Source organism: Cherax quadricarinatus, chromosome 90 (assembly GCF_038502225.1).
Source record: "Cherax quadricarinatus isolate ZL_2023a chromosome 90, ASM3850222v1, whole genome shotgun sequence".
Classification (NCBI taxonomy): domain Eukaryota; kingdom Metazoa; phylum Arthropoda; class Malacostraca; order Decapoda; family Parastacidae; genus Cherax; species Cherax quadricarinatus.
The window spans coordinates 11,706,564-11,734,482 of record NC_091381.1 but is presented as its reverse complement, the minus strand read 5'-3'; the positions used below and the strand labels follow the sequence as shown (position 1 = coordinate 11,734,482).

The 27,919-nt window shown below is 41.0% G+C and overlaps 1 protein-coding gene across 1 annotated transcript in view; it reads left to right on the top strand.

The window, feature by feature from the left end:
- Positions 1-27,919, top strand: part of LOC128693278 (uncharacterized) — a 586,781-nt gene that overhangs the window by 504,590 nt on the left and 54,272 nt on the right. The window contains exon 17 of the mRNA XM_070104248.1: positions 14,676-14,921. Within this exon, the coding sequence (XP_069960349.1) occupies positions 14,676-14,880 (205 nt within the window). The 3' untranslated portion in view covers positions 14,881-14,921. The remainder of the gene's footprint in view (positions 1-14,675; positions 14,922-27,919) is intronic.

The following is a 27,919-nucleotide window of genomic DNA, read 5'->3' as shown; positions in this document are numbered from 1 at the left end:
ACTTCTTAACATCCCTGTGACTCATCTGAGTCTTCAACTTCCAATTGTGACCCCTTGTTGCTGTGTCCCATCTCTGGAACATCGTGTCTCTGTCCACCTTTTCGATTCCTCTCAGTACTCTGCGTACTCCAATATGGGCCTGACGTACAGTGTAGAGTCCTGAACGATTCCTTATTGAGATGTCGGAATGCTTTTCTTAGGTTTGCTGGGCGCCCATATGCTGCATCTGTTATTTGGTTGATGTGCACCTCAGGAGATGTGCTTTGTATTATACTCACCCCAAGATCCTTTTCCTTGAGTGAGATTTGTGGTGTTTGGCCCTCTAGAGTGTACTCTGTCTACGGTCTTCCTTGATCTTTCCCAATATTCATGAATTTGGTGGGGTTAAACTCCAGGAGCCAGTTTCTGGACCAAGCCTGCAGCCTGTCCAGATCCCTTTGTAGTCCTGCCTGGTTCTCTTCCGATTGAAATCTCCTCATTATCTTCACATGATCTGCAAACAGGGATACTTCTGAACACTCTGACACTCGTCAAGTACCATAACTCTGATGCCTTCCCGTCAGGTGATACCTGATCCATTGCAGTGCCTTCTCTGTTATACCTGCCTGGTCCTCCAGCTTTTGCACTAATTTCTTGTGTGGAACTTTGTCAAGGCCTTCTTACAGTCCAAGAAAATGCAATCTACCCACCACTTTCTTGTCTTAATGTTGTCACCTTGTCATAAAACTCCAGTAGGTTTGTGACACAGGATTTCCCGTCTCTGAAACCGTGCTGGTTGCTGTGTATAAACTTGTTCCTTTCTAGGTGCTCCACCACTCTCCTCCTGATATTTTTTTCTCTATGATTTTGCATACTATTCCTGTCAGTGACACTGGTCTGTAGTTTAATGTCTCATGTCTGTCGCCTTTTTTTTAAATTTGGACTATATTTATCGTCTTCTACACTTCAGGTAGTTGCCCAGTTTCAGTGGATGTGTTGAAGGTTGTTGTTCGTGGCACACACAGCGTCTCTGCTCCCTCTTTAAGGACCCACGGAGAGATGTTGCCTGGTCCCACCACCTTTGAGGTATCAAGTTCACTTAGCAGCGTCTTCACCTCCTCCTTGGTTGTGTGTATTTCGTCCAGTACTTGGTGTATCCATTGCTGTTGTATCCTACTATTTCGGCTTTCCAAACCCCTTCCTCTCTCCATTGTAAATACTTCTTTAAATCTCATGTTGAGCTCATCACATACTTCTCGGTCATTTCTTGTGAACTTCCCTCCTTCCTTCCTCAGAATGATTACCTGGTCCTTGACTGTTGTCGCCTTTTTTTCCACCACAGATACATTCGCTCTCCATGTCACTGTATTTCGTTGCATCCTCTCAAAATGGCCCATCCACCTCAGCAAAGCTTTTCTAAACTCCACATCTTCTAATTAATCTCCAAGCATCGGATTGTCTGAACAACATTCACACTACACATTGCCCTTTGGCATGCCTCTACACTGCCTTCTTATTGATGGAAAATTCACTACCCATGCTTCACACTAAACTCTTATACATTTCCCTGTTTACTTCTACGGATAATGACCTTTGTCTCTACAGACTCCTCAGTGCACCACTTACTTGTTTCCTCTCATCAGTTCTGTGCTTCACCTCGTCTTTCAAAGACCCTTCTGCTGACAAGTCCACTACCAAATATCTGGATATATGCACTTCCTCCATATTCCCTCTCTCCAATCTGATATCCAATCTTTCATTACCTAATTCTTTTATCCTCATCTCCTTACTCTTTCCTATATTCACAATTAGTTTCCTTCTTTAACATTCCTTTTCAAACTTGTTCACTAACCTGTGCAACTTCTCATTAGAATCTCTCAAAAGCACAGTGTCATCAGCATAAAGTAACTGGGATAATTCCCACTTTGTATTAGATTATTTATCTCTAAATTCCACACGTCTTCCCAATACCCGAGCATTCACTTTTCTTGAAACATCATATATAATTATATTGAATAACCATGGTTATATCACACATCCCTAGCTGAGACCTACTTTTGCTGGTAAATAATCTCCCTCTCTCCTTCATATTCTTACCTACCTCATTATCCTCGTAAAATCTTTTATCTGCTTTCAGTAACCTACCACCTATTTCATACAGCTGAAACATCTACCACATTGTTCCCTTTCCACCTTATCATGTGCGTAAAGAAAGGAATAAGGAAAGCAAAAAGGGATTATGAGACTAAGGTCGCAAGGGATTCAAAGACTAACCCAAAAGGGTTGTTTCAGATATACAGAAGTAAGATTAGAGACAAGATTGGCCCACTTTAGAGTAACTCTGGTCAGATCACCGACAGTGATAAGGATATGTGTGAAATTCTCAATACCTACTTCCTCTCAGTTGTCACCCAGGAAAATACTGGTGATATTCCTGAAATAATAGATTATGTAGAACAGGACGATAATAAACTATGCACGATTGTGGTAACTAGTGACATGGTCCTCAGACAAATAGAGAAACTAAAACTTAACAAATCCAAAGGTCCTGATGAACTGTTTGCAAGGGTGTTAAAGGAAAGTAAAGAGGAACATAGCATACCTTTGGCTAATCTTTTTAACATATCACTACAAACTGGCATAGTGCCTGATAAGTGGAAAATGGCAAATGTAATACCTATTTACAAGGCAGGTGACAGGTCCATGGTTTCGAACTGTAGACCAATAAGCCTTACCTCCACAGTGGGAAAATTTATGGAATCAATAATTGCCGAAGCAATTCGTAGCCATCTTGATAGACACAGATTGATTAATGAATCTCAACACGATTTTACAAAGGTTCGTTCCTGTCTTACGAATTTACTAACTTTTTTCACTAAGGTGTTTGAGGAGGTAGATCATAGTAATGAATATGATATTGTGTATATGGACTTCAGTAAGGCTTTCGATAGAGTTCCACACCAGAGGCTATTGAGGAAACTTATGGTACACGGAATAGGAGGAGAAATTTTTTCCTGGGTAGAGGCATGGCTGACAAATAGGCAGCAGAGAGTTTGCATATATGTGGAGAAATCAGAATGGGGGCACGTCACAAGCTGTGTTCCTCAGGGGTCAGTGTTGGGCCCCTTGTTGTTCACAATTTACACAAACGACATAGATGAGGAAATAAATAGCGACATAAACAAATTTGCTGATGACACCAAAATAGGCCGTCCAGTTCATTCTAATGAGGACACTAGAGCACTCCAGGATGATTTGAATAGACTGATGCAATGGTCGGAGAAGTGGCAGATGCAATTTAATATTGACAAATGCAAAGTTCTAAATGTTGGACAGTTAAATAACCATACCACATATAAACTAAATAATGTAGATCTTAATACTACTGATTGCGAAAAGTATTTAGGAGTTCTGGTCAGCAGTAATCTAAAACCAAGACAACAGCGCATTAGTGTTCGCAATAAAGCTAACAGAATTCTTGGCTTCATATCTAGAAGTATAAATAATAGAAGTCCTCAGGTTGCTCTTCAACTCTATCCTTGGTTAGGCCTCATTTAGACTATGCTGCTCAGTTCTGGTCACGGTATTACAGAATGGATATAAATGTTCTGGAAAACGTATAAAGGAGGATGACAAAGATGATCCCATGTATCAGAAATCTTCCCTATGAGGATAGACTGAGGGCCCTGAATCTGCACTCTCTCGAAAGGCGTAGAATTAGCGGGGATATGATCGAGGTGTATAAATGGAAAACAGGAATAAATAAAGGGGATGTAAATAGTGTGCTGAAAATTTCCAGCAAAGACAGGACTCGCAGCAATGGTTTCAAGTTAGAAAAATTCAGATTCAGGAAGGATATAGGAAAGCACTGGTTTGGTAATAGAGTTGTGAATGAGTGGAACAAACTCCCGAGTACAGTTATTCAGGCTAAAACGTTGTGTAGTTTTAAAAATAGATTTGATAAATACATGAGTGGGTGTGAGTGGGTGTGAGTTGGACCTCACTAGCTTGTGCTGCTGGGTCTTGTGCCGTGCTCCTTTCTTGAGTGGAGGTGACCAGATTGGGTGGGTCATTGGGCTAATCCGGGGGAAATCACTGGTCTAATCCGGGGGGGGGGACATGGACCTGCTCCGCATGGGTCAGTACGCCTGTTGCAGTGTTCCTTCTTTCTTATGTTCTCTTAATTCTTTTAAAATTAACTCTACCGTACACTTTACCAGGTACAATAAACAGGCTTATTCCCGTATAATTTTTACACTCCCTCTTGTCTCCCTTGACTTTATGCAAATGAACTATGTATGTTCTCTGGTAATCCCTAGGTACCTTTCTCTCATAAATTTATTAAATAAACGCACCAAACATTACAAAGTTATATTCTTAATTACTCTTAACATTTCTGTCTGTATCCCGTTGATCCCAGCTGCTTCAACCCTATTCATTCTACCCCACAGCCTCAGGCACCTCCTACACACTGACATCTGGTCCTTCCTCACTCTTACACGATGTTGTACCTTTTTACCCAATGCAGGAAATTACAGTTTCCCTATCTTCATCAACATTTAACATTTCCTCGAAATATTCCTTCCATTTTCTCAATACCTTTAACTCTCCATCTAATAACTATCCCCTCCTATTTTTAACTGCCCAAGCCATTCGTTCCCTAGGCTTTCTCAACTTACTAATCTCACAACAAAACTTTTCCTTATTGTCAGCAAAGTTTGTTGATAACACCTCATCCATTCTCTCATTTTCTCTTCTTTTACATTCCTTCAAAACTCTCTTAACCTCTCTTTTTCTCTCCATATACCTCTCTCTCTATATATCATTTCTATTTTGTGAAAACCAATCATGTGCCAACTTTTACTCTCCTACTCCTCTCTTTACCTTATCATTCCACTAATCGCTTCCCTCCTACACCCACTTTCCTGTAACCACACACATCTGCTGAAGGGTCTTAACTGGAGTATACCTAGAGACAGTTTCAGGGGTCAACGCCACCTCGGTCCATTTGTAACCAGGCCTAATATTGCATTGTTAAATCAACCCCATACCTCTTCAGCCTAGCTCATCTTTTTTATTATAGGTACTTATATCTCAACTGCCTCTTCCCTTAGTTTATAAATCTTCATTTCTTTCCTATTTGCGGATACCTTACTTCTTGTATCTCATCTAACATCTCTCACTGTAGCTTCATATAAAAAATTTATCTGATATATCTGAGACCCCTGTATCAACATACACATCTTGAAGTCTAAGCATCATTCTTTTATCTACCATTAAATAGTCCAAAAAACTACTGCCATTACACACTTTATCATATCTCGTACATTTATTTATACTTTTTAAATATGTATTACCAATTTTCAAACCTCTTTCTTTACAAAGTTCAATCAAAGGCACCCAAAGTTTACATACCACATTACAACTTCCCAGCAATTCCGGGAGCGGCTTGTGAAAATTGACCACTGCCTGAAAAATCTCCCAACTCCTGCCCTAAACATCTTACCACTAGGAGATTTCAACTTCAGACACCTAAAATGGAGGAGCAGAGCAAACAATGTTTTAGCAGTGATCACCCCAGGACGCAGCTCAGGTGAAAATTCACACACACACGAACTATTAAATCTCTGCAACAAATTCACCTTAAACCAGCAAATATTAGAGCCTACAAGACTAGAAAATACGCTGAACCTCATGTTCACTAACGACGATGATTTGATACGTAACATAACCGTATCAAAGACAATACACTCAGATCACAACACAATAGAGGTGCAGACATGTATGCACGGGGCTTCTGACCAGCAAAATGTGAGCAGTTTATCTGGAGTTTATCTGGAGAGAGTTCCGGGGGTCAACGCCCCCGCGGCCCGGTCTGTGACCAGGCCTCCTTAGGTCAGTGTCCCAGGATGCGACCCACACCAGTCGACTAACACCCAGGTACCCATTTTACTGATGGGGAACATAGACAACAGGTGGAAAGAAACACGTCCAATGTTTCTACTCTGGCTGGGAATCGAACCCAGGCCCTCGCCGTGTGAAGCGAGAGCGTTAACCACCAGGCCACCAGGCAGTCATGAAGGTCTCTTCACGAAATTCAATTTCAATAACAAAAACATACAGTGGGATCAAGTAAACCATGTCCTAAATGAAACAAGCTGGAAAGATATCCTAAACAACACGGATCCGAACATTTGCCTTGAAAAAATGAATTATGTGCTTCTTGAGATCTGCTCAAGACACATTCCATTAAGAAAAAGGAAAAGATGTCAACTAGAAAGAGTGAGATGCTCCCTATACAGAAGAAGGCGAAGAGTCACAGAGCTGCTGAGAGGGGCCAATATATCTGAAATACGAAGGGAGGCACTGGTCAATGAAATTGCAAATATCGAACTTAAGCTGAAGGAATCTTACAGGAGACAAGAATCACAGGAAGAACTAAAAGCCATAAAGGAAATTGAAAAAAAAATACTTCTTCTCTTATGCCAAATCTAAGGGAAAAACAACATCCAGTATTGGGCTCCTGCTTAGGCGGGATGGTACATACACAGATGACAGCCAAGGAATGAGTGAGATATTAAAGTCCCAATACGACTCAGTGTTCAGCGAGCCGCTGCCCAGACTAAGGGTCGACAATCCAAACGAATTCTTTATGACCGAAACCCATATGTAGCAACTCAGAAAATTACTAATTGGCAACTCTATATACTGGCGTCTACTATTGATGTTATTGATGAATACAACTTATGGAATGCAATAAAGATGGTCATTGCTGATACCACTAACGTTAACACAGGGAAAAAGAGTGGAGCTTTGTCATGTTGCAACGAATGTTCTCAGAAAAGGGGATTAGCAAACCACAATTTATCAGTTGTCAGTATCATGTTCTGGACAGGATTCTCCGTTTGGTAATGGATGAAAATTTTGGTGTTAAAACCAGTTCTCCAAACACTGAGTATCCATTTGTATCCCAACTGGTGAAGAATTATGAGGAACTAAAGGCAAAGTTTATTAATGGAACAGAAGAGATCCTCAATATATCAGGATGGAGAAGTGATATGAAGTTTTTGTACCATCTAACACGAGTGTTTAGATTCTTTGAAGAAAAAGGGCACTGTCCTTTGATTAACATTCAGAAAATTCCAAACATCAGCAATGCGAGGTGGAATTCAAGAGCCATTTTAGATATTCTTGCATTCTTTCTTATACCTACAGATGTACGATGAAAATGATTTCAAGAATTGGTCAGAAATATTGAAACCTTACAAAAAAGTACTAAACTCATTGAAAAATTACTGGAAGCTGGAGCCGTCAGCACTTAATATACCAAGAAGTAATCAGTGTGTTGAACGTGCAATCAAAGTTATGTATGTTGTCTGCAGAAATAAAAACAAACTGCAACTTATTCTAAGCAATAAGTAGTAATATATGTACAAACGTGATAACAATGATACTGTAAGCTGTTTTATTTGTTATTAATATTACAGACAATACGCATTCAAGTTACTTGTTTTCCTTACTCTTTTTTTTTTCATTTAGGGGCGACATTTTCTAAAAGAATATTGAAATGAAAGATAATTTCTTTGCTTTTAGGCAAAAGTTCATCTGATTAAGGTACAGGAATATTACGTTGTAAAAATGTTATAACCCTAAGTATATATATATATATATATATATATATATATATATATATATATATATATATATATATATATATATATATGCAATAAGATCACAGTAAACAGTGAAAGGATAGTGAAATTCTAAGCGATTTCGTGACTTCTCACATTATCAAGGAACTGTAAAGACAATACATCAAAGGAAGGCACATAAAGGGTCGAGACTACACTTCACCATCACATCCCACAACAAAGCAACACCTGACGCGGGCCGACACCCTACTCATAAGAAAGGAGGAACACTGCAGCAGGCTTTCTGGCCCAACTAGACAGGTCCATGTGTAGGTTTTTAGTAACCTATACATGGAATTTTTTGAAACAAGATTGCTTAACACAATCCTCCCTAATTAAGTGCTAAATGGTTCAGTTACACTGATGATATTTTGTGTCTTATGCCAAAGAATGTAGATAAAAATCATTTCCTTGTTAAATTAAATAACTTAGCCCATTCTATAAACTTTACTGTTGAATTTGAGAAAAATAACTCATTGCCTTTTCTTGATGTTTTAATTATTAAGAGTAATAATGATTTAAAATTTAAGATTTACAGAAAACTTACAAATAACTGTTCCAATGTACACTATTATTCTTCACATCAAGACAGAGTTAAACTGTCTTCTTTCTCATCAATGTTTTTGAGAGCTTTGCGTAGTAGTAGTCCAGAGTTTATAGATGAAGAAATATCCAAAATTTATAAGGTCTTGAGAGATATCCTCAAGACCTTATTTATATTCCCTTTATTAATACCTGTCTTTCACTTATACATCTCGATCATGTCTCCCCTCATTCTTCGTCTTACAAGTGAATGTAATTAAAGTGACTTCAATCTTTCTTAGTAAGGAAGATTTCTAATGCAATGAATTATTTTTTTCATTCGTCGCTGAATGTTTTCTAACGAACTTATATCCATTTTGTAAAACGGAGACCAGAACTCTGAGCTGCATAATCTAGGTGAGGCCTTGCTAATGACGTATTATAAAGCTGTAGTATAACCTCTGGACTTCTGTTGCTTACACTTCTTGATATAAATCCCAGCAATCTATTAGCCTTATTACGCACGCTTAAGCACTTCTGTCTTGGTTTAAGGTTGCTGCTTACCATAACCCCGAGAATTTTGGGGTTATGGTAATTTCCGAGCTTTAGAACTTTACATTTATCTACACTGAACTGTATCTGCCACTTTTCTGACCACGAATTGAGTTTGTCTAAATCCTCTGGAAGTTCTGAGACATGAACGTCTGAATCGATTATCCTACCTATCTCCGTGTCATCAGCAAATTTACTTATGTCACTAGTAATTCCCTCGACAGGGTCATTTATATATATTATAAACAACAATGGGCCTAAAACTAATCCCTGTGGAACGCCACTTGTTACAGATCCCCATTCAGATTTACCTCATTTACGCACACTCTCTGCTTCCTATTAGTGAGCCATGACTCGATCCATGACACCACTTTTCTCCCAACGCCATGATCAGCTACTTTCTTTAACAGTCTCTGATGCGGGACTCTATCAAAAGCCTTACTAAAATCTAAATAAACAATATCAAATTCTTTATCATGATCAACAGCCTCAAAACTCTTACTGAAGAGCGTTAATAAATTAGTTAGTCAGGAACGGCCCCTCGTGAATCCATGTTGAGTATCAATAATCAAATTATGCTTATCGAGATGGCTTCTTATATTATCAGCTATAATTGACTCTAGTAATTTGCCTACAATTGAGGTCAGGCTTATTGGGCGGTAATTTGACGGTAACGACTTGTCCCCTACTTTAAAAATAGGAATTACATTAGCCATCTTCCACATATGAGACACTACACCTGTTTGAAGAGAAATACATGTATTAAAAATATTAGTTAAAGGTTCACAGAGTTCCATTTTTGCATTCCTTAAGAACCCTTGAAAAAAGCTCATTTCACTAGTGACTGTGAAATTACATAATTTATCTTCTTCAGGCCCACTAAAAAAACTAATTATTGGGATGTTATTAGTGTCTTCCTGAGTGAAAACCGAGAGAAAATAATAATTAAAAATAGAGCACACTTTATTGTCTTCGTCAGTAAAAACTACATAGATATTTTTAAGGGGACCTATGTTATCTCTAACTTTTGTTCTGTACACCTGGAAAAAACTTTTAGGGTTAGATTTCGAATCCCTATCAACTTTAATTTCATAGTCCCGTTTAGCTTTTCTTATCCCCTTTTTAACGTCCCTCTTAATATCGGTATACTGATTCATAAGGTGACCCTCACCTCTTTTGATACGCCTATAAATTCCTTTCTTCTGCCCTAAAAGATATTTGAACCTATTATTCATCTATTTTGGGTAATTTCTATTCGATCTAATTTCTTTATACGGAATAAATGTTCTTTGAGCAGCATGTATAGTGTATAGAAAACTCTCATATTGATAGCTCTCTTCGTTACCCCAGTCAACAGATGATAAGTGTTCTCTAAGCCCATCGTAATCTGCTAAGCGAAAATCTGGGACCATTACTGAGTTATCCCTACTATCATACTTCCATTCAATGCTAAAGGTAATTGATTTATGATCACTTGCGCCGAGTTCCTCTGTAATTTCTAAATTATTAGCAAGGGTTTCCTTGTTTGCCCGAACCAAATCAAGCAGGTTATTTCGCCTTGTAGGTTCTATCACAAACTGCTTCAATAAACAATCCTGAACTACTTCTAAGAAATCGTTAGATTCTAAATTCCCAGTCAAGAAATTCCAATGAATCTGACTAAAGTTGAAGTCCCCTAGAATTACTACATTATCGTGCATTGTGGCCTTAATCCCATAGTAGTCTCCCCTGGTCCCTATCTAAGTTTGGAGAACGGTATATCACACCTCAAATCAATTTTTCATGCCCCTCCGAAAATTCTATCCAGAGAGACCCTGAATGTCTTATTTTAGATCTTATACTCGTTTTTATGCAACAGTTCAAGCGATCTCGGGCATACATTACCACACCACCCCCCTTCCCGATACTTCTGTCCGTTCGTCCTTTCTCATGAGTCGGGTGTCGTCGCGCATCAGGTGTTGCTTTGTAGTGGGATGTGATGGTGTGGTGTGGTCTCGACCCTTTATATGCCTTCCCTTGGTGTATTGTCTTTATAGTTCCTTGATAATGTGAGAAGTCACGAAAGCACTTGGAATTTCACTAACCTTTCACAGTGGTTGTTTTGCACACACACACATACACACACACATACACACACACACACACACACACACACACACACACACACACACACACACACACACACACACACACACGCACACGCGCACACACACACACACACACACACACACACACACACACACACACACACACACACACACACACACACACATACAGGGATAACAGGGAAGGCACTAAAACGGATCAGGGAATACTTGTCAGGAAGACAGCAGCGAGTCATGGTACCTGGCGAGGTGTCAGAGTGGACACCTGTGACCAGCGGGGTCCCACAGGGGTCAGTCCTAGGACCAGTGCTGTTTTTGGTATTTGTGAACGACATGACGGAAGGAATAGACTCCAAAGTGTCCCTGTTTGCAGATGACGTGAAGTTCATGAGAAGAATTCACTCGATCGAAGACCAGGCAGAACTACAAAGGGATCTGGACAGGCTGCAGATCTGGTCCAGCAACTGGCTCCTGGAGTTCAACCCCACCAAGTGCAAAGTCATGAAGATTGGGAAAGGGCAAAGAAGACCGACGACGGGGTACAGTCTAAGGGCCAGAGACTACAAACCTCACTCAAGGAAAAAGATCTTGGTTTGAGTATAAAACCAGGCACATCTCATGAAGCGCACATTAACCAAATAACTGCTGCAGCATATGGGTGCCTAGCAAACCTCAGAACAGCATTCCGAAATCTTAAGGAATCGTTCAGGACCCTGTACACCGTATACGTTAGGCCCATATTGGAGTATGCGGCACCAGTTTGGAACCCACACCTAGCCAAGCACGTAAAGAAACTAGAGAAAGTGCAAAGGTTTGCAACAAGACTAGTCCCAGAGCTAAGAGGTATGTCCTACGAGGAGAGGTTAAGGGAAATCAACCTGACGACATTGGAGGACAGGAGAGATAGGGGGAACATGATAACGACATACAAAACACTGAGAGGAATTGACAAGGTGGACAAAGACAGGATGTTCCAGAGATGGGACACAGCAACAAGGGGACACAATTGGAAGTTGAAGACACAGATGAATCACAGGGATGTTAGGAAGTATTTCTTCAGTCACAGAGTAGTCAGTAAGTGGAATAGTTTGGGAAGTGATGTAGTGGAGGCAGGATCCATACATAGCTTTAAGCAGAGGTATGATAAAGCTCACGGTTCAGGGAGAGTGACCTAGTAGCGACCAGTGAAGAGGCGGGGCCAGGAACTTGGACTCGACCCCTGCAACCTCAACTAGGTGAGTACAACTTGGTGAGTACACACACACAAGAATTCCTTGCATTGTTAAAATCTCTAGTAAGGCTGATGCATGCAGGGGATGAGATGAAAAGCTGTAAGCCTTCTCCCTGAAAGCTGGCTGCCTTGGATCAACGACTAGCGCAAGCTGGACGCTAAGGTATTGGTCCAGTGTGGTGAGAATGGTGTAGCACTGCGTACCTTGTTCCAAGGTTCGTAGGTTCGAGTCTCCTTCAGCCAGAGATCAGTGTTTGTGTATATTTCGCCTGATCTTGCGAATTCCTTGCATTGTTAATATCTCTAGGAAGGCTGATGCATGCAGGGGATGAGATGAAAAGCTGTAAGCCTTCTCCCTGAAAGCTGGCTGCCTTGGATCAAACGTGTAGCGCTAGCTACACGCCAAGGTATTGTCCAGTGTGGGTAGATTGGTAAAGCACTGCGTACCTTGTCCCAAGGTTCGTAGGTTCGAGTCTCCTTCAGCCAGAGATCAGTGTTTGTGTATATTTCGCCTGCTCTTGCGAATTCCTTGCTTATATATATATATATATATATATATATATATATATATATATATATATATATATATATATATATATATATATATGCGTTTGTGTGTGTGTGTGTGTGTGTGTGTGTGTGTAATTGCCAGCTAGATAACAAGCTGTGTATTAATAAGGATGGCCACATGCTGTAGGAATCATAAATATCAAGAAAACATTAATGGTATATGAAGTAGGGGCCAGATCGTTATGTCAGTATCTTGGTTCAGCCAGCCAGTGACAAGGAAGCAGGCTCAAGTTGTGAAGCGAAGTGGTACACTTGTAAATCATTGTTGGCAGACTTACCTCCAAGTCTGGTTGAAGACGATTCTCACCGTGTCTCTTGCTTGTAATTTGCCTTTCTGTACATATCCTCTGTAAATATTGTACATATTATTGCTTACTGTTTTATGAAGGAAGTATTTACTCTGTGCTGCCTTTACCTCGTTCCTCGTTTCTACCTTGGTTATCGTTCTACGACCAGGTGTGCTGGCCAAGAGACTTCACCGGTGTTTATAATAACTACCATATATCATTATTATAATGCATTACCATTCAGCACTGCGATACTGTGTTAACACACAGCATTATCAAACAGTATTAACATGCAATATTGCAATACAGTATTAAACAGCATTACTAAACATTATCATAGACCACTACCATACAACATTACTATAATACCATAGAGAATTTGTGCATTATTGTACACCATTACCATAGATCATTTATATACATTATTAATGACATTGTTATACTGCATTACCATACAACTTTAGTATACTGCATTACGATACTACATTAGTATAGAGTTTTACCATTCAGTATCACCTTATAACATTCCCATAGACAATACTATACAGCATTACCATACAAAGTTACAATACAGCATTACCATACAAAGTTACAATACAGCATTACCACACGAAGTTACAATACAGCATTACCATACAAAGTTACAATACAGCATTACCATACAAAGTTACAATACAGCATTACCATACAAAGTTACAATACAGCATTACCATACAAAGTTACAATACAGCATTACCATAGAGCTAATGGAAACGTGACTGCAGGGTCAGCTTGATTCCTGGTTAGGTGAGGAAGTACAGATCCTCTACAACTTGTTTCATGTAACCCACACGGGTTTAGTTGACCAAGCCTCAAGCTACAACACATGGTCGTTCGAGTATGATAATAATTAACACTTGATGTATGTAAATATAATGAGAATAATAGCAACAACAACAGCAACAACAATATTAATAATAATAATAATTATAATGATAATAATAATGTATGTATTATATTGTCTACCACCATTGATCTATCATTAACATTACGAGTACAGATAGGAAGTGCATCTTTCTGGTGTTTAGCAGACGGACGATCAGGTCTACCACGTCTCGCGCTGAATGATCCAAATAGGTTTAGCGTTTAACATGAATTTAATAAACAGGATTAACATACGGTAGATATGATGTAGTGCACCACCAGTGATATATCATAAACATTCAATAGATATGTTAGTCTACCTCCACTGTCTTGTTACTAATACAGCAGATATATGTGTGACTCTACCACAGCTGACCTGTCATTAACATGTAGTGGACAAGATGAAGTCTCCCTGCCACTTTCTAACTAACTAACACACTGTCACCATTAACCACTGATAATAGTTATTAACAAAGAATAGACATGTGAGAATCAACCTCTGAGCCCCCGAAAACTATATTAGTTTCCCCTCACATTTCCAGATATTTTTCTCCTGGAGGAGTTTCATTGTTTCTACGGTACTGCTGCAGAAATCTTATTGTTCATGCTTTTCTCCTGCAGAAGCTCGCGGTTCTTTCCTGACTTCTGCAGAAGTGCTAAAAATCTACCCAAACGCCTTCATAACTTTAACTGATGGCAATAAAACTTGTAAAAGTTTCACAGTTCCTTCCTAACAGCTGCAGAAGTCTCACAGCTCCATCTTAAAACATGCAGGAGCTTCACGCTTATTCCTTCGCTCCTGCAAGACGCATGACCATTTCTTTTCGCTGTGTAGGGGTGGTGATGGTAGGAGCCAGCGAGCTGCCCTCCATCACGGGGCTGTACCCACCACTAACCATCGTCTTGGTGGCGGTGGGCGGCATCCTGGTGGTGATGGTGTTGCGACGACCATGGAAGGGGATGGCCCAGGGACGACTCAGCCAAGACGTCTCCAGCCTCCACATCCAGACGAAGAACGACAGCAACAGAGGCCATCGTGACGTTGAGGAGAAAGACCCTAATATTATACAGGTTACCAGAGGTGAGTCTCCTTTTCATGACGCTTGGACAATATCAGTGTCCAAAATAGTCAGAAATAAAGACAAGTTGACAGAGAACGACCCTTATGTAAAAGATTTTCTAAGTTCAGAAAAATCTTTCTTGGTGGGTCTTCCATTAACTTGTCCTTACTTCATCCATTGTACCCTTATATTTAATTCATATCATTGTTAATTACCTTAAACACATTTTGGGAATCTCATAACTTAGATATCTTATTGTCATTAACCTTCCCTTAATGTGGTATTGATCAATAACAATACAAATCGTTCGTGGTTACAGTAATAAAAAATACTGCTCGTTAAGCTAGTACACCAAACAGGGAGTAGAATGACAGTAGCTCAGAGGCACCCACACCACCGTATGTCCTCGCATGACGGTAAAACACCTAGCTTGGCTGGGTGCGTCATTCTTGTAGGATTGCTTGGTCCTGTGGGTTAGAGCGTCAGGTGTTGTCACTTAGCATGAAGCGGGCCAAAGCAGCATGGGTTCGAGTCCTTGGCTAGTCACAGTGTTGTTATTGATCAATACCACTCGTTCGTGGTTACAGTATACGTATATATATATATATATATATATATATATATATATATATATATATATATATATATATATATATATATATATATATATATATATATATATATATTGTAACGACGAACGACTGGTATTTAATCAGTAACAATACTGCGACTTGCAGGGGGATAGAACCCATGTTGCTTTAGCCTGCCTAATGAGTAGTGAAAATTCTACGATGCTCTAACCCACGAAACCATACAATCCTACAAGAATCACGCACCCAACAGAGCTAGGGGTTATACCGTGACCCAAAGACATACAGTGGTGCTGGTGCCTCAGAGTTAATTCCATTCTACTCTCCGTTTGGTGTACTAGCCTCCAAAACCAGTGTATATAGTATTGTAACCGTGAACAAGTATTATTTAATCAATACCAACACTGCGACTAGTTGGGGGATCGAACCCATTTTATTTTAGATTACCTCATGGTGAGCGAAAATTCCACGGCGCTCTAACCCATAGGATCATACAATCCTAGAAGTCACACACCCAGGAGAGCTAGGTGTTGTACCGTGATCCGAGGACATACAATGGTGTGGATTCCTCAGAGCTAATTTCATTCTACTCCCTGTTTGATGTATTCTCCTCGGATCACGTTACAACACCTAGCTCTGCTGGGTTCGTAATTCTTGTAGGATTGTATGGTTCCATGGGTTAGAGCGTCGTGGAACTTTCGCTTACCATGAAGCAGGCTAAAAACAACACTGGTTTGATCCCTCTGATAGTCGCAGTTTTGTTATATACATATATATATATATATATATATATATATATATATATATATATATATATATATATATATATATATATATATATATATATATAAACACTGATCTCTGGCTGAAGGAGACTCGAACCTACGAACCTTGGAACAAGGTACGCAGTGCTATAGCAATCTCACCACACGTGACAATACCTTGGCAGGCAGCTTGCGCCACACGTTGATCCAAGGCAGCCAGCTTTCAGGGAGAAGGCTTACGAATTCATTGCATTGTTAAAATCTCTAGTAAGGTTGATGCATGCAGGGGATGTGATGAAAAGCTGTAAGCCTTCTCTCTGAAAGCTGGCTGCCTTGGATTAAACGTGTAGCGCAAGCTACACGCCAAGGTATTGTCCAGTGTGGGTAGATTGGTAAAGCACTGCGTACCTTGTCCTAAGGGTAGTAGGTTCGAGTCTCCTTCAGCCAGAGATCAGTGTTTGTGTATATTTCGCCTGCTCTTGCAAATTCCTTGCATATATATATATATATATATATATATATATATATATATATATATATATATATATATATATATATATATATATATACTCACCTAGTTGAGGTTGCAGGGGTCGATTCCAAGTTCCTGGCCCCGCCTCTTCACTGGTCGCTACTGGGTCACTCTCCCTGAACCATGAGCTTTATCGTACCTCTGCCTAAAGCTATGTATGAATCCTGCCTCCACTACATCGCTTCCTAAACTATTCCACTTCCTGACTACTCTGTGGCTGAGGAAATACTTCCTAACATCCCTGTAATTCATCTGTGTCTTCAGCTTCCAACTGTGTCCCCGTGTTGCCGTGTTCAGTCTCTGGAACATCCTGTCTTTGTCCACCTTGTCAATTCCTCTCAGTATTTTGTAAGTCGTTATCATGTCCCCCCCTATCTCTATTGTCCTCCAGTGTCGTCAGGTTGATTTCCCTTAACCTCTCCTCGTAGGACATACCTCTTAGCTCTGGGACGAGTCTTGTTGCAAACCTTTGCACTTTCTCTAGTTTCTTTACGTGCTTGGCTAGGTGTGGGTTCCAAACTGGTGCCGCATACTCCAATATGGGCATTACGTACACGGTGTACAGGGTCCTGAACGATTCCTTATTAAGATGTCGGAATGCTGTTATGAGGTTTGCTAGGCGCCCATATGCTGCAGCAGTTATTTGGTTGATGTGCGCTTCAGGAGATGTGACTGGTGTTATACTCACCCCAAGATCTTTTTCCTTGAGTGAGGTTTGTAGTCTCTGGCCCCCCTAGACTGTACTCCGTCTGCGGTCTTCTTTGCCCTTCCCCAATCTTCATGACTTTGCACTTGGTGGGATTGAAATCCAGGAGCCAATTGCTGGGCCAGGTCTGCAGCCTGTCCAGATCCCTTTGTAGTTCTGCCTGGTCTTCGATCGAATGAATTCTTCTCATCAACTTCACGTCATCTGCAAACAGGGACACCTCGGAGTTTATTCCTTCCGTCATGTCGTTCAAAAATACCAGAAACAGCACTGGTCCTAGGACTGACCCCTGTGGGACCCAGCTGGTCACAGGTGCCCACTCTGACACCTCGCCACGTACCATTACTCGCTGCTGTCTTCCTGACAAGTATTCCTTGTTCCATTGTAGTGCCTTCCTTGTTATCCCTGCTTGGTCCTCCAGTTTTTGTACTAATCTCTTGTGTGGTACTTTGTCGAACGCCTTATTGCAGTCCAAGAAGATGCAATACACCCACCTCTCTCTCTCTTGTTTTACTGCTGTCACCTTGTCATAGAACTCCAGTAGGTTTGTGACACAGGATTTCCCGTCCCTGAAACCACGTTGGCTGCTGTTGATGTGATCATTCCTTTCTAGATGTTCCACGACTCTTCTCCTGACAGTCTTCTCCATGACTTTGCATTCTATACATGTCAGTGACACTGGTCTGTAGTTTAGTGCGTCATGTCTCTCTCCTTTTTTAAAGATTGGGACTACATTTGCTGTCTTCCATGCCTCAGGCAATCTCCCTGTTTCGATAGATGTATTGAATATTGTTGTTAAGGGTACAAATAGCATCTCTGCTCCCTCTCTCATGACCCATGGAGAGATGTTATCTGGCCCCATTGCCTTTGAGGTATCTAGCTCACTCAGAAGCCTCTTCACTTCTTCCTCGGTTTTGTGTACTGTGTCCAGCACCTGGTGGTGTGTCACACCTCTCCGTCTTTCTGGAGCCCCTTCTGTCTCCTCTGTGAACACTTCTTTGAATCTCTTGTTGAGTTCCTTACATACTTCACGGTCATTTCTTGTTGTCTCTCCTCCTTCCTTCCTTAGCCTGATTACCTGGTCCTTGACTGTTGTTTTCCTCCTGATGTGGCTGTATAACGGCTTCGGGTCAGATTTGGCTTTTGCTGCTATGTCGTTTTCATATTGTCGTTGGGCCTCCCTTCTTATCTGTGCATATTCGTTTCTGGCTCTACGACTGCTCTCCTTATTCTCCTGGGTCCTTTGCCTTCTATATTTCTTCCATTCCCTAGCACACTTGGTTTTTGCCTCCTTGCACCTTTGGGTGAACCATGGGCTCATCCTGGCTTTTTCATTATTCCTGTTTCCCTTGGGTACAAACCTCTCCTCAGCCTCCTTGCACATTGTTGCTACGTATTCCATCATCTCATTAACTGGCTTCCCTGCCAGTTCTCTGTCCCACTGAACCCCGTTCAGGTAGTTCCTCATTCCCGTGTAGTCCCCTTTCTTGTAGTTTGGTTTCATTTGTCCTGGCCTTCCTGCCTCCCTCTCCACTTGTAGCTCTACTGTGTATTCGAAGCTCAAAACCACATGATCGCTGGCCCCAAGGGGTCTTTCATATGTGATGTCCTCAATATCTGCAGTACTCACGGTAAATACTAAGTCCAGTCTTGCTGGTTCATCTTCTCCTCTATCTCTTGTAGTGTCCCTTACGTGTTGGTACAGGAATAAATGAGGTAAAGTTTTTGTTCAGAGTATGGTAGTGTGGGCGGCACCCACCAGGAACTCTCTCTGAATGAGGGAGAGAGGTCCTCCTGAATGTCAATGACAACCTGTCACCCCCACAACCACCCCATATGCGGTCGGGTGGGGTAGGCCCCACAGTTTGCAGATAGCATAAGAGAGAGCAACTAGAAGATAGTTAATAGCAAGCCCTAGGCTTCAAACATCTGGGAACACGTCATGTGATGTAAGAAGTTACATTACAATAGTAGATCATCCACATACATGATGTAGCTATTGTGTACAATCTTCTAACTAATGAAACAGAGGGAATAAATGAACTCATTTTGTCAACCGGTAATACCTGATGTAAAAGAACCTTCTGGAATATTCAGGAATTATTCTCAGCGTCAATTAATATGCCTGTATGGTGTCTCCTGTTCAGGCTTTTCTTTCTTATAATAACTAGGTAATTCCTGATTTTTTTATTGCCACTATTATCTCTATTATATTACTAACTACCTAATTCAGTAAATCACTAAACTAGTTGCAATTCCCATTTTGCCATCAACTATGTGTACCTTGTGCCGGTGTACCTAAATGGGTTAGAATCTCAATAGATCACTCTGCCTCTTTTTTGGGGTATCCTAGGATAATCGCACCTGCGCACCAATACCTAAATGAACCCCATGCCTACTTCTTCACTACTGTTGTTATATAACTCAGGTTGCACTCTGTGACTGCTGCACACCACGTAGAGTACCAGTAACCTTACGATATCTGTATGCAGAAGAAGCTGGGTGAGTTATACATTGTGTCGCTTGTCACGGCAACCTAACATGTTATATACCGACGCTCGCAACAGACTTAGCAGGATGTTATATATTATATCGACGTTCACGGAGGGTATACCATGATGTTCAGTTCGCAGACTGTGGTCGAACATAACCAGAACATCACGAGATTCCCCTGACACAATGAGTAGTCTTGTGCTTTTGTATAACATTGTTGTTTAATTAGCTATCGAAGTTGCACAGCCCATAATTTGAGTTATGTACGGCATTCCTATCATGCTTCAAGAGAGAGAGGACTCAGTTACGTTTCTGTCTATGGTGGAACTGTTGAGTACAATTATTTGGGCGGCAGCCCACCCCGGTGGGTGATTGTTGATAAGGTCCTACTAGGAACACTTTCTACAGGGCTGAACTTGCCAGGGAAAATACATTGGTCTTCCCGTAAAATAATTTGGTCTGCCTGCAGGAGGCACTAAAAAAGTTCAATTTAAACCTTACTTTCAAAAACATTGGGGCAGTGAAACAGAGTTTGATTAAAAACACCCCTCCTAATAATGTGGGTGGTGTTTTCAAGGTCCGTTGCACCGTTTGCCGACTCTCATTCATTGGTCAGACAGGTAAACCTTTAAAAACCAGATTATCCCATCACCAGTACTCAATCAGGATAGGCCAAGTGTCGAATACAATCTTTAACCATGCCAGCTCTTGCAGTCACCCACCAGGGATGGCTGCCGCCCGAATAATTGTACCAAACAGTTCCATCACGGAAAGAAAATTGAGCTCTCTCTCTTGAAGCATGATAGGAATGCTGTATAAAACTCAAATCATAGGCTGTACAAACTCGATAGTTATTTCTTGGAGTCTATTGTGCACAGCCTTAAACAGCAATGTTATACAAAGGTGCAGGATTGCTCATTATGCCAGGGGGTCTCATGATGTTCCATTTATATTCGACCAGAGTCTGTAAACTGAACATCATGGAATGCCCGCCGTGAACGTCGATATACTAATAAACATCCTGCTAACTCCATTGTGAACGTCGTTATATAACATGTTGGGTCTGCAGTGACCGGCGACACAATCACAGATTGTGTCGTCGGTCACGGCGACTACAACCTGATTGATATATCAACAGTAGTGAGTTTAGTGGTATTGGTGCGCATGCGCGATTATCCTAGGATAGCCCAAAAAAGATTCAAAGTGTCATATTGATATTCTAACCCGTTTAGGTAAATGAGCACAATGTACACATTGTTGATTGCAAATAGTTTAGTGGATTACTAAATTAGGTAGTTAGCAATATAACGATAATGATAATAATAATAATGATAATAGTGGCGTTAAAAAGAAAAATTCAGGATTTGCCTAGTTATTATAAGAAAGAAAAACCCGAAGAGGAGAGATCATACAGACATATTAACGCTGAGAGTATTTCCTGAATATTCTAGAAAGTTCTGGGACATCGGGTATTACCTGTTGACAAACTGAGGGTATTTAATCTTTCTATTACATTAGTTAGAAGATTGTACACAATAGCCACATTGTGTATCTGGATGATCCACTATTGTAATATCTTATGTCACATGACCTGTTCCCAGCGGTTAGAAACTTAGGGCTGGTTATTAACTATCTTCTAGTTACTCTATCTCATGCTATCTGCAAACTGTAGGGCCTACTGCATCCGACCCCCTATGGGGGTCTGGTGCAGTATTCAACAGTCTGGTTGAATCCTCCCTAATACACAACTTTCCTTGTATGAATCTTAGTCGTGGCTTCGTCTCTGTAGATGCCTTCCTCTCCCACTACATTGTAAAATGCTCCAAACTTCAGAACACTCCTGACTTAACCTGGTTCCTCCTTTTCTCTTCTTCTCCCTCTTCCCCTTTCCTCTTTCTTTTTTCTTCTTTGCCTTGTCTTTCTTCTGCCCTGTGTATTTGTTCCTTCTTTATTTATTTATTTGTCCCCCCCCCTCGGTGTTCTTTCTTTTACCCTCTGTGGGCACCAGCAACCTTGCAGTGCTTCTCTTTCTTAGTATTTGACTGGCTCCTCCTACTCTTACTGCCTCCCCTCTACTACTTCCTTCCACCTCCACTACTACCACTACTACTACTACTACTATTACCACCTCCTACCTATATATACCCGTCCTGCTCTCCTTTTCGTTAGTGTGATTTTGCAAATGGTCCAAGTCGGACCGAAACGTCGTCGTAAGCTCCTCTCTTCTATGTGCGAGTTATTTGTGTATCGTTCCAGCCACGGTATTGTGCCTTTTTTTTTTGTTATCAGTGGCAAGACTCCGACAAATTCCACCAATGAAATGCCACCAACAACTTCCACCACTACCACTGCTATTGACCAATCACACCCTTCGACTCAAGTCCCCCACAATACTGCAGGAACTGCACGACGTCGAGGAATGTGAATCTGAATCTTAAGAAGGAGCTGAAGAAGAATTTCCTCCCCACGCAGATGAAAGAAGTTGGGAAGACATAACCTACACAAATGCACCATACAGTGATCAAACGTATTGCAAAGAATTACAGTCAAGTTTACCTGCATCCCAGAAAGCCTATGCTCTACTTAAGGACTACTTAGTTCCATTGAAATTGTTATAAGAGACCTCAATAACAAAGATAAACATGTTTGCATCAAGAGGTCGATATTCAAAAACATCAGAAACGGCTCCTCTACTGACTTACTGCCATAAGGTGGCCCGGTGGTCTGGTGGCTAAAGCTCCCGCTTCACACACGGGAGGGCCCGGGTTCGATTCCCGGCGGGTGGAAATTCCGACACGTTTCCTAACACCTAATGTCCTGTTCACCTAGCAGCAAATAGGTACCTGGGTGTTAGTCGACTGGTGTGGGTCGCATCCTGGGGGACAAGATTAAGGACCCCAATGGAAATAAGTTAGACAGTCCTCGATGACGCACTGACTTTCTTGGGTTATCCTGGGTGGCTAACCCTCCGGGGTTAAAAATCCGAACGAAATCTTATCTTATCTTATCTTATAAGAAAAGTCACCAGTCAACATGAAACTGCTGCATCTCCCCAAAGCATCATCGACTTAACACCACGAAACTGTTGCCCCTCTCCAGTGATCCTCCTGCCTGCCAGCCGCCCACCTCTCACCACCAGTATTCCAAGACTTCAGTACTCAGCATGTGTTCAGCAAGTGTTCTCCTGCCTTCTCTTCGCTTGTATACATATGCTTTATAATGCCATGCTGCTGGGTTTTAGCCCCGGCTCTTCTTCTACGACTCAAGTCTTTCCTCTCCAGAGCTATTCTTCGTCTGTCCTCACTTCCCTACTCAACCCTAGGGGTCCTACCTGTGAATCCTTTCATTCATAATCACTTTCATATCTCATTGAAATTATATTTTAGATCATGCAAAATTCAAATCATGTAATACATACTAACATTTTATTCAGTATAATATCAGATTATTAGAGTAAGATAATTCAGCTACCACTAATTATTACATATGAAAATATTGTTTGTACAATTAATTTCTATGTTGCTTATCAGCACAGTCCCGTTGGAGGCTCTAGCAATAGTCTGTCATCATGTGTGTGTTCCATCTGAACATCTGCCTTGATACCTTTCCTCTGTCACCTTTATATCTTGCTGACCTCACCAAGATTATGTGGAAATCCTTTTAGGTGGCTATGGAGAAAGTATCTCTTTATCCTCATAGTAGTACCTATATTCTTTAAGCTTGTCAGCATGTTTTACACCAGTTCTTTGTAAATGTCTGCTTTGTGATTACGCAAGCAAAGAACTGACAAGGTGGATAGGGACAGGATGTTTCGGATATGGAACACAGCAACAAGGGGTCACAATTGGAAGTTGAAGAATCAGATGAGTCACAGGGATGTTAGGAAGTATTTCTTCAGCTATAGAGTTGTCAGGAAGTGGAATAGTCTGGAGAGTGATGTAGTGGAGGCAGGATGCATGCATAGCTTTAAGAAGAGCTATGATAAAGCAAATGGAGCAGGGTGAGAGAGGACCTAGTGGAGACCAGTAAAGAAACGGGGCCAGGAGCTATGACTCGATCCCTGCAACCACAATTAGGTGAGTACACACACACACACACACACACACACACACACACACACACACACACACATACACACACACACACACACACACACACACACACACACACACACACACACACACTGGGAGGAATAAGGCAGAAAGAGAAGTAAAACAGCAGGTGCAGTGAGAGAAGGAAGGAAGGAGGGAGTAAAAAAAATTACCTTGCTGAACTTTTCTCAGGCTTCTGGAAGATACATGAGATGTTTTTTGGTTCATCAATGGAAATAACAAACAACGAAATCTGGAGGTAAAGGAAGCAGGAGGAGGAGGAGGAGGAGAAAGGGAAGTCGCTGAGTACGCAGGGTCTCCAGGAAGTCGCAAGGAGGTCGTGGGATAAAACATCGACGGCGGAGGAACGGCAGATTCCGGATTAGAAATTGGAATATTCTATACGTATTTGAGGGGTAAAATAAGCCAAATTAAGCTGACTCTTGTAAAAGAATTATAATAAGACAGGATTAAATAAATCGGGAAAGAAAAACTGTTAAAGCATGAGAAGATATCCACTCGTGTACTTCGACTGGAACACAACTTAAGAGGAAAGACAGCAGCTGAAGAATAGGATTAAAAAAAAAAAACTTAGACTAGAAGAAGAACTAGGGAATCTGACAATTAACGTGGAAGCTAAGCCTCCAGTGGTGTACCATACACCGCCCATACAGGTCTTCCTGGAGAGTAGTGATCAGTCGTTCAATTTATCAGTTTATCCTTAAGTGGTCATTTTGTCAAGCCTAAATCATAGGCCTACGGCTAGACCTTTCACACTAAAGCAGAAGTGAGGTGAAGCAGCTGGAGCTGACGTCGAAGGTGACCGTGTTCCACTAGTGGAAGTTTTACGTACTATGTATTTGCATTCAAATGAGGAAGCCTGTTGTGCAGGCTCAGTTTTTCAGCAATGAAGACACCCAAGTGTTGCACACGTGTCTTATTTTGATGGTATACAAAACCGACAAGATGATGTTCATTATCTTGTCGGTTTTGTATACCATCAAAATTATAATACTAGTTTCATAAAGCATCACCATTAAGAAGTCTAATGCAACTGCTGTGCAAAACAACTGTCCAGCTTGACTTACATCACCTAGTTGGCCACGCTAACCTGTGACGTCAACTCCAGCTGCTTCACCTCACTTCTGCTCGACACTATACAAGGTCTGGCCGCAGGCCAATTCTTGAAGCACTAACCACTTCATACCAAAAGTGACGGAATGCTCACTCCGAAACTACTTCTACTGTCTTCAGTATATGCCTGTATATGGCCGAAAAAGTCTGTTGTCAGGTGAAACATTTCGCCAATATAACCTCTTTAGAGATAAACATGTATTTTTGGCAACTGGGAGTGATATTCCCATGGAGTCAACGAACCAGACAAGCTGTTACCCGTGATAACGACATATTCTCCTCCTCGCTAGTGTCCATAGTTAGGAGTACATATGGTGTCGTCACTTATGAGATGCACCAGTTGAACTGACCAGAAGAGTGCTTGAGCAGCATACGTCGCATCATTGTAGAAACCTTTCTCCCTCGGGAACCAGAGACGGGTCATCGCAAAATTGAGGCCCGTGCCAGGACTACGATCTTGGCGAACATTATACATACAACATGTATTTTATTCATCAGGATCACACCAAACCGATAAGATGATGCCTGGAATCATCAGCTGTTAAACTATCCAATAACATCAGACAAAACATTAGAATTTTCTCATTATCAACTCCCATGGCGCATATGGTATTAAAATGTAGTAAACTGTGCATGAGTCAGTATACCTGATGTAGTCACCTAACACGCTCAATTAATTATACTTAAACCATAGAACAAAAACAATTGGGCAATTTAATGTATTGTTTTTCTATATCGATTTTGTACTTGAAAAACCAATAATGATCGATGAAAAGATCATTATTGGTCATGTTATTATTACTGATCCAAAGGCAGGAAACAGGAATATGAGGGCGCAGTTAGATGTTAAGAAAAGAGATGTTTTACAGGGATGGTAGGAAATATTTCGTCAGCCTCTGAGTGGTCTGGAAGACGAACAACTTGGAGTACGATATGTAAAGTCAGAATTCAAGAGAGATTGAACACAGCAGCAGCAAACAGAGAGGAGGGCCAGGAGCTGAGAGTACTCCTGCCGCCATACATAGGAGAAAGTATACGTATTCATGAGTGTTCACACATAAACACACACTTACACACTTACACACACACACACACACACACACACACACACACACACACACACAAACACAAACACACACATGTAAAAATAACAATAAAAATAAAAAAAGAAAGAGTGAAAATAAGGAAAATATACTTTAAAAAAATAGGTGTAAATAAGAGCTGCGGGAATAAGAGTCACAAGAACCAACAGTTGTCGTCACACGTTCCAACTCGTCTAGAATTTCCAGAAAAAAATCATCGCAATGCTTTGCTTGAAGTCATTATTTTATACAACAATTTAATGAAAAACAAACACATGTCCAGAATAATTCAGCTCGTCTCTTTTTATATCGAACATTGAAAAAATAAATAAATATGGAAATGAATAAATATATTACAGACACACATACACACACAGACAGACAGACACACACACACACACACACACACACACACACACACACACACACACACACACACACACACACACACACACACCGTAATGTGAGAGTGAAAAAGTTAATAAGCAAAAGGAGAAAGAAAAAATAAAATATACAACAAGGGAAGGTGGCAGTAGGCCTACTGAAGCAGTGACGTCACAACAGTTTGTATGCCATTATTCATATAAAGTGTAACACCGAATGTGAAGTGCATTCTGTAATAAGTGAAAAGTGAAATCACTTGAGTAATGCGGGATGCATGAACATATATGGGTATAACCATCACGGGTGAAGGAGTTACAAAATAGTGATAGAAGGCCTATGTACGAAGACTACGTCATCAGCTTCTGGCAACTTGTCATCACACCGCTGTCAGCGCAAGTATTCACCTGTTGAGGTTGCATTTTGCAAGATTGAGTCTGGTCCTGCATCACTGTTAGATACTGGTCACTCACTCCTGCAAGCCATTACCAGAATTAGAGTAGAAATAGCATAGAGGAGAGTGCAAGGAGTAAAGCGGTAGTGAGGGATAACGTCACACACTTAAGCTGAGACAAGCTAAATTTTACAACCTAGCTACTTTCTGAATTTTAGAAGTAGAATCGATAAGTGTTACAAGTATTGGTAAGCTTAGAATTACTGGTATCTACCGGTATTTATTAGCAGTATGAATACTTAGAAGTGGGGGCACACACACACACACACACACACACACACACACACACACACACACACACACACACACACATACACACATACACACATACACACACACACACATACACACACACACACACACACACACACACACACACACACAAACACAAACACACACAAACACACACACACACACACACACACACACACACACACACACACACACACACACACATACACACACACACACATACACACACGCAGATATCGAGGACATCACATATGAAAGACCCCTTGGGGCCAGTGACCATGTGGTTTTAAGCTTCGAATACACAGTAGAGCTACAAGTGGAGGGAGAAGCAGGAAGGCCAGGACGAATGAAGCCAAACTACAAGAAAGGGGACTACATAGGAATGAGGAACGTCCTGAACGAGGTTCAGTGGGACAGAGAACTGGCAGGGAAGCCAGTTAATGAGATGATGGAATATGTAGCAACAAAATGCAAGGAGGCTGAGGAAAGGTTTGTACCCAAGGGTAACAGGAATAATGAAAAAGCCAGGAGGAGCCCAT